The sequence below is a fragment of the Cheilinus undulatus genome, linkage group 11 (genome assembly GCF_018320785.1).
Source record: "Cheilinus undulatus linkage group 11, ASM1832078v1, whole genome shotgun sequence".
In the NCBI taxonomy this organism is placed as follows: domain Eukaryota; kingdom Metazoa; phylum Chordata; class Actinopteri; order Labriformes; family Labridae; genus Cheilinus; species Cheilinus undulatus.
This window is the reverse complement of record NC_054875.1, coordinates 1,943,804-1,959,751: the sequence shown is the minus strand read 5'-3', so window position 1 is coordinate 1,959,751 and position 15,948 is coordinate 1,943,804. Positions and strand designations below refer to the sequence as shown.

The 15,948-nt window shown below is 41.7% G+C and overlaps 1 protein-coding gene across 4 annotated transcripts in view; it reads right to left on the bottom strand.

The window, feature by feature from the left end:
* The window catches only part of plch2a (phospholipase C, eta 2a), a 121,034-nt gene that overhangs the window by 4,254 nt on the left and 100,832 nt on the right, over positions 1-15,948 (bottom strand). For 2 of the 4 annotated variants that reach the window (XM_041800039.1, XM_041800040.1), the window contains exons 19-21: positions 14,228-14,374; positions 11,516-11,595; positions 5,288-5,663 (exon numbers count right to left, since the gene is read on the bottom strand). In XM_041800039.1, coding sequence (XP_041655973.1) covers positions 5,288-5,663; positions 11,516-11,595; positions 14,228-14,374 — 603 coding nt within the window. Of the gene's footprint in view, positions 1-2,384; positions 2,414-5,287; positions 5,664-11,515; positions 11,596-14,227; positions 14,375-15,948 lie in introns of all 4 variants that reach the window. The other 2 variants (XM_041800041.1, XM_041800042.1) reach the window with 2 other exon arrangements.

Below are 15,948 nucleotides of genomic sequence, written 5' to 3'. Positions count from 1 at the left end.
GGTCACACAAAAATCTTATGCAAAACAAAAAACAAAATGCAATCAAGTGTCAAATGCACTAAATTGGTCTGCATATCTGAAACAGAGCAGTAGAAAGTAAGCACTTATTTAACCCAACCCCATCTTCATAATTCAATGACCATTAAATATCACCTTTTAGAGATTTAAACCGATCAGTATTCAGACCCTTAACAACTCTGTAAATGTAGCTCAGGTTCATCAAACTTCTCTGATCTTTGCTGGGATGTTACTGCCCCTTGACTGGAGTCCACCTGTGCAAAATTAAACTGATTGAGCTGATTTTGAAAGGCTCACACCTCTCTATAGAAGGCCTCACAGCTGAAAATTATGTCAGAGCAGAAACCAAGGGTCAAAGGTCAAAGGAGCCGCAGAGCTCAGAGACCGGACTGTTGACAGGCAAAGATCTGGGGAAGGCTACATATACATCTGCTGCTCTGAAGGTTCCTAACAGAACAGTGGCCTCCAGAATTCTCACATGGAAGACGTTTGGACCAAACAGAACTCTTATAGAGCTGGTCACTGTCGGGCGAGAAGGGCCTTAGTAAGAGAGGAGACCAAGAACCTGATGGTCACTCTGACTTCCAGAGATCCTCTGTGGAGATGGGACAAAGTTCCAGAAGGACAACCATCACTGCCGCCCTCCACTGATCTGGGCTTTATGGCAGAGTGGAGAGATAGACGACTCGTATTAGCCCGCTTGGAGTTAAAAAAAAAAAAAAAAAAATAGACTGTGACTGTGAGAAACAACATTCTCTGGTCTGATGAACCTAGGGCTGAATGATTTTGGAAAAAATCCAATTGCAATTTTCTTTTACAATATTGCGATTTGATATGCGATATTCCCTAACTCTCTTTTATTCTTAACCAAGGGCTGAAAAATTCTTTAGAAATATCTAATTTGGGACGCAGATGGCCTGGTGGTTTAAGATGCACCCCATGTACATGGACCGCCTGGGTTCCAGTCCAGCCTGAGGACTGGTCAAAGACAGGCACAAAAATGCCAAAATAAATCTTTTAAAAGATCTAATTCTGATGATTTGAAATCTTAATGTAAATTAGATATAATTGTTGCATTAAAGGGGTTTTTATCATTTTTATATTTAATAAGAAAAAAGTACAAAAATGAAGGTAGGATTTTTTTAGACTATTCTGCAAAATATGGCAGTTGAATGATTGCATGATATGTCATGCATAGCATCTCTGCTGCAAAAAAAGTTCAAAATTGCTATTTTAACACAAATTTCAGGTCAAAGAAATATTGCACCCTCTGCGATTTGTAAAATGCAGCAGGCCATGTTGCAATTTAATCTGATTTTTGATTAATTTTCCAGCCCTAGATGAAACCAAGATTGAACTGTTTGGTCTAAACTCTAAATCTGAAGGAAACCAAGCTCCACTAATCACCTGCCCAGTATCATCCCACAGTGAAGCATGGTGGTGGCAGCATCATGCTGTAGAGGTGTTTCTCAGCAGCAGGGACTGGGAGACTGGTCAGGGTTGAGGGAAAGCTGAATGGACTAAAGTACAGAGATATCCTCCACTAAAACCTGTTCCACAGTACTCAGGACTTAAGACTGGGCCGAAGGTTCTCCTTCCAACATGACAGTGACCCTAAGACCACAGCCAGGACAGCACAGGAGAGGATAAGGGACGACTCTGGCCCAGCCAGAGCCCTGATCTGAACCGGCTGTAATTACTGCCAAAGGTGCTTCAACTAAACACTGAGTAAAGGGTCTGAACACTTAAGTCACTGATAATTCAGTTTTTATTTTTCATAAATCTGCATAAATTTCTAGAATGAAGTACTGAGTGTAGATTACTGAGATTACTGAGAGATTGTTTTCTGAATGCACTGTATGTTTTGTATACACTTCATTATGGAAGAAATATGTTATTTATCTTTGGACACAGTTATAGATGTGTGAAAATTCATGTAGTATTCAGGAGAATCAGCTGTACACTGTTGTTTCAACTGTTGCTGCAGATTTTATTCTGCTCTTGTTATCTCATGATATTAATAAGCCCTTTCACACAAAGCTCACCGCTTCTGGAAACACAATCTTAAATGCAATGGAGTTAATGTTGCAGTAAAATCATATAATCATGATCTGCTAGAACAAACAGTGACATCTTGTTCTTCCCCACACCCTCAGTGACAAAATACGAATTATGCATGGTGCTCCCCTGACTTTCCCAAGTAAATTTTTATCAAATGTGAAAATGGAGATGGTACTCAAACCCTAGCCACCCCCGCCCAGAGGTGAGAGTGGCATGAGAGAAGCAGGCTGGTGAGACAGAGAGACTGATGGGTGAAGTGAAGGTGAAGTTGCACAGGATGTGACTGAGGTTTGCATGCAGTTTACCTGGCTCTGGTCATCCCCTCAATTCTGCACTAGGAACAGAGAAGGCGTGCAAAAAAAGGGACAGAGAGGAAAGAGGAGTTTAGCAAAACTGGAGAGAGGAGGGAAAACAGGGCGAGGACAAAGCTGCAGGACAGAGAAGCATCTTTAGCTCGGAATTCAACCTGTAAATTAACATTTGTGTTACACTGACAGGAAAGAAGAGACGGTCATATGATAGCAGTATCTCATGACTTAACAGATGTCAGGACATTTTTGCTGGACTGGAGCCAAATAATCTTCAACTTCAACTCCCTAAGCATCCTTTTTCCCCCCCAAACACATAAATTCTGATCCTAAACCCCCTCAATAAACATCACATGATCGACTGAGAGAGGCTGACGGGGAACAAGCAGCTGCTGCTGAGACGTGAATGAACCACCTCTGAGAGCTGTCATGTGAAAAGGGGTTTCCACCTGGACAAAGAAAGATGTCAGAGCCTTGTGACTCGCTGGCTCACCAAGTTAGGTCATAAGACTTTAAGTATAAAACACACTGATATGTCATACTGTTTATAGTAATAAAAGACTAAATGAAATGTTTAAGGTCTACCTAAAATTAAACATTTTCAACTGTTGACTCTGATAAGATGAGCCAGAGTTTGGGTCAGTTTTACAGGAATCAGGGCCCAGGTTTCTAATGTGAAACCACCCAGCGTTTATTCAGGACACATCCAGGATGAGAAATCCCATGTAAGTAAAAGTCCACAGTAAATATAGTTCTTCTACGACTTGCATCTTCTCCTCATGCTTAGAGGTTTAGTCTTAGATCAGTGGTTCTCAACATGTGGCTCTTTTGTGATGATTTGTGGCTCTTTTATGTCTTAATTTGAAATATTTTTCCCCAGAAATCCTTAAAAATTGAAACTCTGACCTCAGAAATTACCCATTAATCATCACATTAATCAGTTTGTTTCCCACACTTATACAGTAGGTTTTAATGGTCAAACTTAATTATCAAATTTTTGATCTCAATGAGGTTTTCCTGGTTAAATAAAATTAAATAAATAAAAATACTTTTTTTTCTGTCACTTTTATCCTGCTTCTTTGCAATTTTTTGCCCATTTTTTCCATTAAATGCCATTTTTCCCCATTTTCCCCACCCTTTTACAGCTTTTTTGCCCATTCTAGTCACTTATTTTTTGCAGCTTTTCGATCACCTGTAACTTCATGTTTGTGACTTTGCATCCATTTTTGCCACTTTTCACCCATTGTATGCTTATTTTGCCCCTTTTCCCCTCATTTTATGCCACTATTTTGCCCCTTTTTGACCATTTTGCCACTTTCGCCATTTAGACTGTGGCTTTTGCGAAGGCATTTTTTTTCAACAATTTGGCTCTTTGGTTGAGCAGGGTTGAGTAACACTGTCTTAGATAGAGAGATTTGCCGCTCTTTCTTTGGAAAACAAGGTTTTATTTGGATGGAACAGCACCCCTATCAATGAAACGGTTGCACTGCTGGAAAGCTACCAACTTTAGAAACTACTGCTAACATAAAGTTAATTAAGAATGCAGTTTAACTACTGAAATTAATGCCCAACATCGAGGAATATGCCAAAGCTTCAAGGCTTGGCGTTTCTGCATCAAGGCATCCTTGTCCACTGTAATAATGTTTCTGAAAGGATTCACATCTACTAGTGCCGGTACATCAGTTCTGTTTAGTTGGAAACTTACCACTTCTTTCATCTGTGAAGAACGGAGAAGGTATCAGTCGCATTTTTAAGGCACAGGGAGGAAAATTGGAGTTAATTAATTTGAGAGATCATTAATGAGGGTTAAAGAAGATTAAACTAGGACTCTAGTTGGTATGGATGGAAAGGAAGGCTTCTAGTTTTTCTCAAAGGACTGGGACGTGGATGTTAGGGAGGGATCTTTCGCAGGTTGATTCTGATGCTACCGGACACTGTTGGTCTTGAAGGCTAACTGGGAGTCTACACTTTAGAGTATGTAAAAGGCCGACTACGGCCACTACAGGGTCACTGCTACCTCTGCCTCTGATAATTCTTACCGGCGAAGAACATGGGGGACTTATGGCGTAGCTCTTCCATTTTCTGAGCAAACAGGGCGTTCATCTCCCTCTGCAGGGTGCCCACGGCTCTCTTACGGCTGTCAAGGACAGAGCGAGGAGGCAGCATGGGAGGCGACTCCAGGCTGCTCAGGCTACAGAAGCTGTCACAGCTGCTGCTGTCGCTGAGCGACAGGCCGTCAGTGCTGTTTGTGAGTAGGGCGATCCCCGAGCCACAGATAGAGCCGTAGTTAGGGGGCGTCGGCTGCTGCCAGCGCAGGTTGCTCCTGCAGTCTGGTGTGAGGCTGGGCGCCGGGGTGACCGTGTTTGTGGAGCGTCTGCGGGGGATGCTGCAGGAGCGACTTCCCGCATGGGAGCCGTTGGGCTGGGGCCGGATGTGCTGGGCCCCTAGAGTCTGTCTGGCTCTGGTTCTAGGGAAGGGGACAGGTCTGAGGATAGCCTGGGGCGAGTACTGGAACTGGGTCTCAAAGCATGACTTGAGGGGAGGGGTCTGCAGAGGCTCCGGCTGGGTGGCAAGGGGTTGCAGTTTGGCGACAGACTCAGGCTGAACTTGTCTCTTTGCAGATGCCGGGCGGTTAATTTTCTCTTGTCTCTCTCCTTCTGACATTTGGGGCTTACATCCCTGCCTTTCTTTAACTTGACCCTTCCTCTCACCCTCTGGGCTCTCCTTGGTGCCGATCACACACGTGATGCAGTTGGAGGACATGCCCACCCTGCCTGAGCTGTTCATTGCGACGCGGGCGAACACGCCTGGCTTCGTATCCAGTGGATCGTGAAATCTGAGCCGACTGGCCCGTTTCAGAGGCTCGCTCATGGGCCGTCGCTGAGCAAAAGGGCTCTTACCTTTTCCCTCCTCAGGATGAAAAGCCCCATTGGTGTCAGGACGGTCCCAGGGGCCCTTGGCTTGATGGGATGCCAGTGATTCCCCGTTGCGGTGTTGTGGTGTTGTGGGCTGGTGAGAGGCGGCAGCAGAGGCCTTGTCCCGGTCCTCGGACTCTCGCTCCTCACTGGCGCCCTCTGAGCTGTAGTCTTTGGTGTCGATCTCTGGGAAGCCCTTCTTGATTTTGGGCTGGCCTTTGGTGGGTGCACTGGCAGTGCGGCGCAGAAGGTGGGCACCAAACGGGTGCTTACGGCTGTGCTGTGCAACAGCATGGCTGTCCAGGGAAGCCTGCTTTGGGTTTCTGTGAAACAGCCCTTTTATGCCGCTGGCTGCTCTGGCCTGAAACAGACAAACAGAACATCACTGTCAAACACACAACCAATCATCTCAGACCAAATGGTGAGGTCATAAACAGGTGACAGGAGAACGATGTGTGCCATAATGCAGGCAGCACCGGTCCACGCTGCATTATTGGAAGATTACATGGGCACTTTTGGAAACATGAGCATGCTTAAAAATAAAGCAACTTCCATTATTGTTTACACTTTGAGCAAATATATTTCCTGCAGTATCACATGAATGATCACTCAGTATTTATCATGATCATTCAGTAATGCTGCTTCTGTGAAATCCACTCAGACTTTCAGTGTTAGCGTGTTAGGACTGGCACGTCCAGAAACAGAAGCTGTGGTTCCAGTGAGAAATTATTAGTGACGGAAAAAAAAGAAAACATGCTTTCATGGCCATTTTTGGTGCTCTTTTATGATGTCCAAAAGAGGGTTATAACCCCCCCCCCCCCAAAAAAAAAAAAAAAAAAAACTAACAAAATCTGACAAAAACCCACATTTCCCCTTATTTTTGACTCATAAATAGTTAACCCAGTTTGGATGTTTCTGTGCTTCATGGTGAAGGTCAAAAGACACAAAGACAGAAACAAGAACAATGATGATGACAAGGACACGGAGACGATGACAGTGATGACTGTGAAAATCACTTTACGGGAGAGCAGACCAGACAGAGCCTTAGTGGGACCAAAATGATGTTACACCTGAAATGTTTGCATTTATTATTTAAAGTTTCAAACAGGGTGAAAGAAGTAGATCCAAATAGTCTGACTATTGTGATCAATGTTTACTAGTCTTTAAGAAAGAAAAGACAAAAGCAGAAACAAACAGACAAGACATTCAAGAAGGAAGTCTTTGCTGAGTAAGAAAAAGGCAAAAAGAAGAAGTATCTAAACTGAACATGGCAGCTATGATTGTGCAAATAACGCCACTGAAACAATAACAATAACCATTAATACACCTGTATGCCATATATATGTCCATTTATGAAATACTCGCTGCTTTCCTAATTGGCCAACTTCTACAATTATTCATCGATATGCAAAATTAGTCCTGCTTTATCTCTGTAATTCCAAAAAGCACATATTCCAAACTGCTTAATGGCAAAAAGCAGACAAGATTATCCTCTCCCCAGTGGCCAAATGTACTTGATCAGCTTTTCATCAATCTGTAAAAATGTGCAGTTCCTTGCATTGGACCCTAGGGGGCATCGTCTGTATATTTACAGATATACAGATGTCAGTCATGTATGTGGAAATGAGGTGTCAGGGTGACAAACTAAATGATGGTGTGAGACGGTGCAATAGTATAGGATACGCACCGTATCCTATACTATTGTACCGTATCGTATCCTATCATCGTACTATACCTTACCGTACCATATTCTATCGTATTGTATCCTATCGTACCCTACCCAATCGTACTGTACCGTATCCTATCCTACCGTATTATACTGTACCATACTGTACCTTACCATACTGTACCCTATCATATCGTACCGTACCGTATCCTATTGTACGATACCATACCGTTCCCTACCGTACTGTTATGTACTGTATCCTATCCTATTGTACCATACTGTACTGTAATGTACCGTACCATACCGTTACTTATCCTAATTTACCGTACCATACTGTACTGTACAGTACTGTACTGTACCATATTCTATCCTATCGTACAGTACCATATCCTATTGTACCATCCCCTATTGTACCGTATCCTATCCTACCGTTCTGTATCCTATCGTATCGTAACATCAGTGAGTGCCATAAAGTGTTTCAAGTCTGTCTGGACCCAGAAGCTGCCATGCATTTCTGAGCAATGAACTAGAAGAATTAAAATGTTAGGTTAAACTGTGCGTTTTGTTTTGGACCCTTACATAGCACTGGGACTCTATTTAAGCCACTTAAATTAGAATGGTTCCAGTCGGACCTTAGCTTTGGTGATGTTTACACACTGGTATATCTGCAGTTGAGGAGAATCCTCCTGGCCATCACCATAGAAGTCTACAAAAGTACAGACAATTTAATATTTTTCTTATATGTTTGAGGTCAATAATGCTGCTGTTTGGGAGTGAAAGGTAAGGAGTTCTTCATCATTTAAGCACAGGGGAGCCCTAGTTTACTAGTGCATGTTAGCTAACGGTGTTATGAGGATCACTGTCAGCTGTCAGTCAGTGTTCTGGTGCTGTAATATTACAGACCCTCATATCTAATTAGCTTTTCTATGATGCAGTAAGAACCATTCTTACCCACTAGAGGGCATGTCCATCAGTGTGCGAAGTCACATAAGAGCCATGAATTAGAGCATCTGCAGGCTCAGTGTACAGAGACTGTAGTCCTCAGGTGCAAAACTAGCCTGTAGCTCTTTACCCTCATCTCTAGCTCCATCTACTGTCTAGTCTGAATTATAAAGGCACACAAAGCCCAGTAATACACTTTAAAGAGTCAACTGCAGATATTCCAGCGAGACACTGCTCTATATGCCAAAATGTCAGGATCATAAAACAAGAAGGGGTTTTTATTTTAGAAGAGAGAGCCAAAAAGTAAAACAGTGACCTGACAACAAAATACCTCCCTAAAGGGAAACCAAAATAGAAAAAAATGCTTTCAAAAAAAGCAGAAGGAGATGAAAAGAGGAGTAAATGTCACAGGAGGCAGAGGAACTGAATACCTCTGCAGTGCAGTAAAAACTCCTGAGTAAAGAGGAAAAAATGCCCTCAGCAAAAACGGGCAGAGAGGACTCGCTGCAGCCTGGCAGACGTCCTCACCCTCGTCTCTCTGAGTCTGTAACCCAGATCGTTTCTGACATTGGATCTACTTATAGGGGAGGCGATGAGGAAGCAGGCAGGTAAAGCCTTCATAACTCATGTGAGCCATGAGTTGGCCTTGTACTTTTTAATGCTTGCGGTTGGCTGACAAGAAGGGGGGTGTAAATAGGAGGGGGTCACTTTGGTGATAGAGAGGGTTGACCGTGTGGCTCATGCATGATGCCGACTGGATCTCACTACACCTGAGTTTTGAGCGGAAGCTTCAGGGCTCCTAAAAATGTCCTGCCTCTAAATGGAGCGTTTGGAAAAAGAGGAGTCCACTGAAATCACAAACAGACACAGGAAGAGAGCGGAATCAGAGAAGATAAGGATGAGAGAGAGAATGTGTGGGCGAGAGAGAAATCACAACAGGAAGCAAACAGCTATGAGAGAGGAAGTTCAAAGAAAGGACAACATGAAGAACAGAGCAGTCATTTACAGCATGGCAGGACACAGCCGAGGGCATTACAACTGAAAAAACGTGAAATAAAGCTGGAGTGGTGGAAGCAACGAGAGCATTAGATATGAGAAAAGAACAACAGAGAAACAGCAGTTATACACACAGGCAGTCTGCCCAGCCAGTCATCTGGAATTCATGAAGTAGAGACCTACACAACACTATTGCACCAAACAGTAAAGCTTCAGCTGGTTTATTTGTTTATCATGGGCAGGCTGTTACTATGATTGTTGCTCCTGCATTTCATTGAGTATGTTGGAAGTTACGCCTACACTACTAATTTCTTCTTGGGATGTTGAAGTTTATCAGCTGATCAAGTTTACTTAATTTTCTGTTTGTTTGCTGGTTTAATGAGTTAAAAATGTAGTTGCAGGGCTGGTCATGAGCTCTAAAAGCTTGGGGCAACTGCATGTATTCCTAAGTCAAAACAGGTATTCTTTCATCAAACCTGTTCCAAAAAAGTTGGGGCATTGTGTAAAATGTAAATTAAAACAGAATGCAATGATAAATCTTGTAAACCCACATTTTATTCATGAAAATATAAGCTCATTTGGAATTTCATGATTGCAACACATCTCAAAAAAGCAGGGACAGGGCAGTAATGAAAAACAAGTAAAGGAACATTTAAAAAAAAAGTGAGGATGCTACATGATGGCCCTGTCCCAACTTTTCTGAGATGTGTTGCTGCCATCAAATTCATAATGAGGTAATATTTTTCATGCAGTGGTAAATTGTCTAATTTTCAACACCTGATATGTTGTTAATTTTCTATTGCATATAAAAAATGGGTTTATGACAGTGGCGGACCCAGGATGTTTGAGGGTCAAGTGCGAAAATAATAAAAAGGGCACCTGCTGTACACCGCGCTCCACATTATTATGCAAACAACGTTTTTCTCTGATTTTCTAAATATCAATGCAAATGACAGTCAGAATATTTTTCAAGTCATCAACAGTTAGAGTATAATTCAAACGTTTTTGAACAAACTTCATAATGATAACTATTATTTTTTAAAAAATAAAAACCTCAAAATGCACTTTTCCACATGTTCCACATTATTAAGCAGGCCACAGGTTTCAGCAATATGGGAAAGAAAAAGGATCTCTGCTGCTGAAAAGTGTCAAATAGTGTAATGCCTTGGACAAGGAATGAAAACATTCCATATTTCAGGAAAAATTAAGCATGATCATCATACTGTGAAGAAATTTGTGGCTGATTCAGAGCACAGACGGGTTTGTGCAGATAAAGACATAATGAGGAAGGTTTCTGACGGACAAATACATCAGATTAAGAAAGCAGATGCTAAAATGCCATTACAAAGCAGCAAACAAGTATTTGAAGCTGCTGGTGCCTCTGGAGTCCCACCAACCTCAAGGTGTAGGATCCTCCAGAGGCTTGCAGTCGTGTATAAACCTACTATTCAGCCCCCCCTAACCAATGCTCACCAGCAGAAACGGCTGCAGTGGGCCCAGAAATACATGAAGACTCATTTTCAAACAGTCTTGTTGACTGATGAGTGCCTTGCAACCCTGGATGGTCCAGACGGAGGAGTAGCGGATGGTTGGTGGATGGCCACCATGTCCCAATGAGGCCGGGACGTCAACAAGGAGGGGGCGGAGTCATGTTTGGGACGGAATCATGAGGAGAGAGCAGATAGGCCCCTTTAGGGTCCCTGAAGGTGTGAAAATGACCTCGGCAAAGTATATAGAGTTTCTGACTGACCACTTTCTTCCATGGTACAAAAAGAAGAACCGTGCCTTCTGTAGCAAAATTTTCTTCAAGCATGACAATGTTTTTGATTGAAATAGCTTTGATTTCAGTAAATATGACCTCCTAATGCTGCAATTTCTACAAATGACCATTTTCAGTTCTTTACAACCTATAAAATGTTTTAAAAAGCTGTTGTGCTTAGTAATGTGGAACAGTGCATTTTGAGGTTTTTTATTTTTTTTTAATAATTTTTGTCATTATGAAGTTTGTTCAAAAACATTTGAATTATGCTATAATGGCTGATGACTTGAAAAATATTCTGACTGTCATTTGCATTAATATTTAGGAAAATCAGAGAAAAATATCATTTGCATAATAATGTGAAACGCGGTGTACGTGGTGGGGCACTGGTGAACAAAATGTGCCTTATATTTATAGTGAAATAGTTAGAAACCCTGGATAAGATTTTTATTTTTATGATTAAACCTACTTAACCTCTGTAATAAAATAGACCATGAATTATAAACTCTTTAACATTTTATCACAAAAAGATACACAAGTAAAAAACTTAGTGGAAATTAACTCCTTTGCTTCTCAGCCACGTCTATGTTAGAGACACTCTGAGGAAATGTTTTAGCCACAATCATAGTTTTGAAGCTAAGATGTCTTTTTGGAATTGTTGCTGGATTAATCCTTTAATCCAAACAACTCTAAATGTTTGTTGTTTTTTATTTCAGTCCACGCTTTTGTGAAGATTTCTTTTTATGTGTGAAAGTTATCAATTCTCCTAAAAAACTTCATTAAACAAAGAGACATTGCAAAAGTGACAGAGGTATGATTAGTCTCATCTGGCTTCTTCAGGTGCACTTACCTTACCAGTGATGTCATTCACAGCTACATGAACAAAGATTGAAGCCTCCTCCATACCTTCCAGATAAACATGGCGATAACCTGCGTACACACGGAAATATCACAAAGAAGGCTTTATTAGCATGGGGTCACATGACACATTTCTTCTATGGAAATACACTGACTAAAGCTTATTTTCATTTAAGTCAACCAGATCATTAATAGATTGCTTGAATCCAAAGTTACGGTGTCCCTCAAGGCTCAATACTAGGCCAAGTAAAACTGTGTTAACATGTTTTTGCTGAGAGCTCCAATTCAACATTTCTTGAGATGTTAAGCTCTTTGCCGACACTCAAGTGTTTATTTCAATTAATGATTGTTAAGGCCAAACTTAAGCAAAGATCTATTGCTATAAAATGCATTTTTTAAACAAGTAAAACCAAAATGGCAATTTTTTCATTACCATTGTCCTGAAGCATTATCTTGTCATGTGACATGGACCTAAGACTGCTGGTTAAGTGTGACCTCTTGAATGTAACGAGCTATCTGCTGCAAGTTTAGGCTTTTATTTAAAAGGAACCCTGCATGATCAGACAAGTTCATCTTGTTGGATAGATATTTGGGGTTTTTTTTAGATTTATTTTTGAGCTTTTTAGTGCCTTTATTGCAGAGAGGAGGACAGTGGATAGAGTTGGAAATGGGATGAGATATTTGTATCTCTAGTATGTATATCAAATTAAAGAACTCACTAGATATCTGCATTTTGAGTAGTTTGAGTTTGTAAACTCACCAGGAGGCCGCCATGTTTTGGTCCGCACTTGCGCTGTGGCACAGTTCCACAGTGCTCCTCACTTTTGCTATGCAGTAACCGCGGTTTCAGACTGGCAGCCAGTATTAGGGCTGATCTCTGAGACGCTGCATGTCTCAAGCACCGTGAATTTTAAGATTTGAGGTCTCTTCTATTTTTAATTTGCACCATGAGCAGTTATCTGTCCATCTAGACAGGAAAATGATAATACAGAGCCATATTTATCTTGTTGTAGTAAATATTTCCGTCCACATCTGCAGAATATGTTTGAAACCTGTTTCTTGATGAACCAGATGAAGGCCACAAGCTAAAATGCATCAGTTTAATAAAGCTGTTCCCCAAACTTCTACTCTTGATGAAGCTTTCTGTTTCCACACGGTTCAGATAAAGGTAAATACAGAATGAAAGCACTTCCAGTTTGCGCTTTTCAAAGTAAAGTCCACTTCAGCATTTCTTTGGAGAAACTCCCTTCGTATGTACATAATGCTTTTATTTTGAAAAGGTCCCGGCACACTTCCACTCTCCACTGAATCCAGTCACTTGCAGGGAGGTTTATTGAGGTAAAACTGAGGTGGAATGGCAGCGCTTTACAGCAGGGAGACAAACGCAGCAAACTCGTGTCTGAAATGAAAGCTGTTATGTCAGCAACAGCTGCAAGCAGCACAACTGTCTGAAAACGGGTTACTGCATACCAATGTTGAGGAGTGCTGCAGCACTGTGACGTCACACTACCAGCGCTGACCAAAGCATGATGGCCTCCTGATGAGTTTATGAGCTCAGACTTACTCAAAATGCAGATATCTAGTGAGTTTTTTAGTTCAATATACATTTGAGAGACACCCATATCTCTAACAAGATGAAGCTGTCCGATCATGCAGGGTTCCTTTTAAGAAAAGGAACTAAAAATCCAAGAAAAAATGTCTTTAGAAAGTCACTGGAAATTACTGTAAGACAAGCTGGAGATTCTGAGATGAACAATGCACATCTAAGTTTGTTAGCAGGATGCTAACACATAATGTAAAGTGTCATTATTGAGCTAACCAATTAAGCATTGGTGATGTTCCTAGGCAAATAATTTCACATTCTAATGAATGTAAATAAAAAACTGGGCTAAGACAACAAGTCTGAGATTGAGAAAACACAGGGAACAGGCATCACACTGGGAGTTGGCAAATGATATAAATAAGGTTAGTAAAATGTAGCTAACGTTAGCAATGCTAGCACTGATGGTCTCTGATCGTCTTTGCAGACTAACCACAGCAGCACAATAGTGCTAAACTGTGCTAGATGCCAGCGGTGCTATTAGTTCGCTGTTGTTTACATTGAATTACAGCACTATGGAAGCACATCAAAAGCCATTAACCCGAGCTACAGTGGCTAATAGTGGCAGGCGGCTGTATTACAGTCTCTACAGACTGACTGGGATTATAGGCCTAAACTGATTTAATAAATATCAATGTGGGATTCAAATAATTTATCTGGCTAATCACACACATCCCTGGTCAGTATTGCTTTGTGATCCAAAGACATTAAAACTCAGCAGTTCTCTACTAGTCTAGAATCAGGAAATTTATTTAATTTTCCAATCATAACTTTAAGTTTAAGCTTTAAGTTGCAGAACATGTGATAAAACAGAGATGGGGACATATCCTTCAAAATAAAAGTACATGATATTATCTTTTGTTATATTTGCTTTTTCATTTTACATTTTTAGTAAAAAGGGAGTTCAAGCTTCACAGCTGACTTTAGAGAACTGTCTTTACTTTAATGTCCCTTTATGAAAGTTAAGTTTTCACAATGATATTTCTTAAACATACACTAAGTTGCTGTTAAAGGTCACCATAGCAACATGAAAGATGTAAGATGCAGGTAGGTAAGGGGTTCTTCTCAATTGTACCTAAAAGCGAGTGTTTCACTGTGTCTTACCTGGCATCATGCTGTTGAAGGCGATGGTGCGCTGGCCGATGAAGTCCTGGCCGATGGGGTCATGATCCCACACAAGGAAACGCACCAGGGCGAGCTCGGGCATGTGGACCGTGAAAACCAGAGTCTCCTCCCACATCGGGTTGAAGCCTGTGGGACGGACCCAAGAGACAGCACAGAGGAAGAGGAGGGAAGGTGAGAGAAGGAGGGAAATTAAAAGAGACGTCAGAGATGAGACAAGTTTGATAATTACAGCGAAAGGAGAGAAAGAAGGATGGAGATAGAGGACAGAGGGAGTGGACGGTCCAGCAGAGTCAGAGAGCGAAGTCAGCACTCATCAATTATTCAGGATCTGTGTGAGTGTGAAAGGTGCAGCCTCTGCTTGTCCTCTAATGCTGACTTCATCAATTATAGATCAGAACGCACAGAGATGGTTCAAACACACAAGGAAGTACAAGGAGTCACATGCAGACCATGGGTTTATCTCATCAGCACATACATGCAGGGAAACCAGCAGTCAGAAACCAGCAACACGCTCGACAAACCACACAACAAACCGCACAACAGACAACACAACAAACCACACAACAAACCGCACAACAGACAACACAACAAACCACACAACAAACCGCACAACAGACAACACAACAAACCACACAACAAACCGCACAACAAACCGCACAACAGACAACACAACAAACCACACAACAAACCGCACAACAGACAACACAACAGTCCACACAACAAACCGCACAAAAGACAACACAACAAACCACACAACAAACTGCACAACAGACAACACAACAGTCCACACAACAAACCGCACAACAGACAACACAACAAACCACACAACAAACTGCACAACAAACCACACAACAAAAACAACACAACAAAACACACAACAGACCACACAACAGACAACACAACAAACCACACAACAAACCACACAACAAACCACACAACAAACCGCACAACAGACAACACAACAAACCACACAACAAACCGCACAACAGACAACACAACAAACCACACAACAAACCGCACAACAGACAACACAACAAACCACACAACAAACTGCACAACAAACCACACAACAGACCACACAACGAACCGCACAACAGACAACACAACAAACCACACAACAAACCGCACAACAGACAACACAACAAACCACACAACAAACTGCACAACAAACCACACAACAAAAACAACACAACAAAACACACAACAGACCACACAACAGACCACACAACAGACCACACAACAAACCACACAACAAACCACACAACAAACCGCACAACAGACAACACAACAAACCACACAACAAACCACACAACAAACCGCACAACAGACAACACAACAGTCCACACAACAAACCGCACAACAAACCGCACAACAGACAACACAACAAACCACACAACAAACTGCACAACAAACCACACAACAAAAACAACACAACAAAACACACAACAGACCACACAGCAGACCACGGCTCCTTCCATGAAGATGATTATCTACAGCTGATTTAACCTATCCTTCTAGATTTCAGACGTTTTAGTGTGTACTAGGGACTGCTCTAAAGGATTCAGTCATCAGACACACCTCTAAGGTTGTTTTCACACCTGATAGTCTGGGGGACTCCGATTTGGAACAGAAATTGCAGCATTGCTGCATTTCCTTTGGTTTACATTCACACTGCTCTTGGCTAAACAGACCAAACCGTC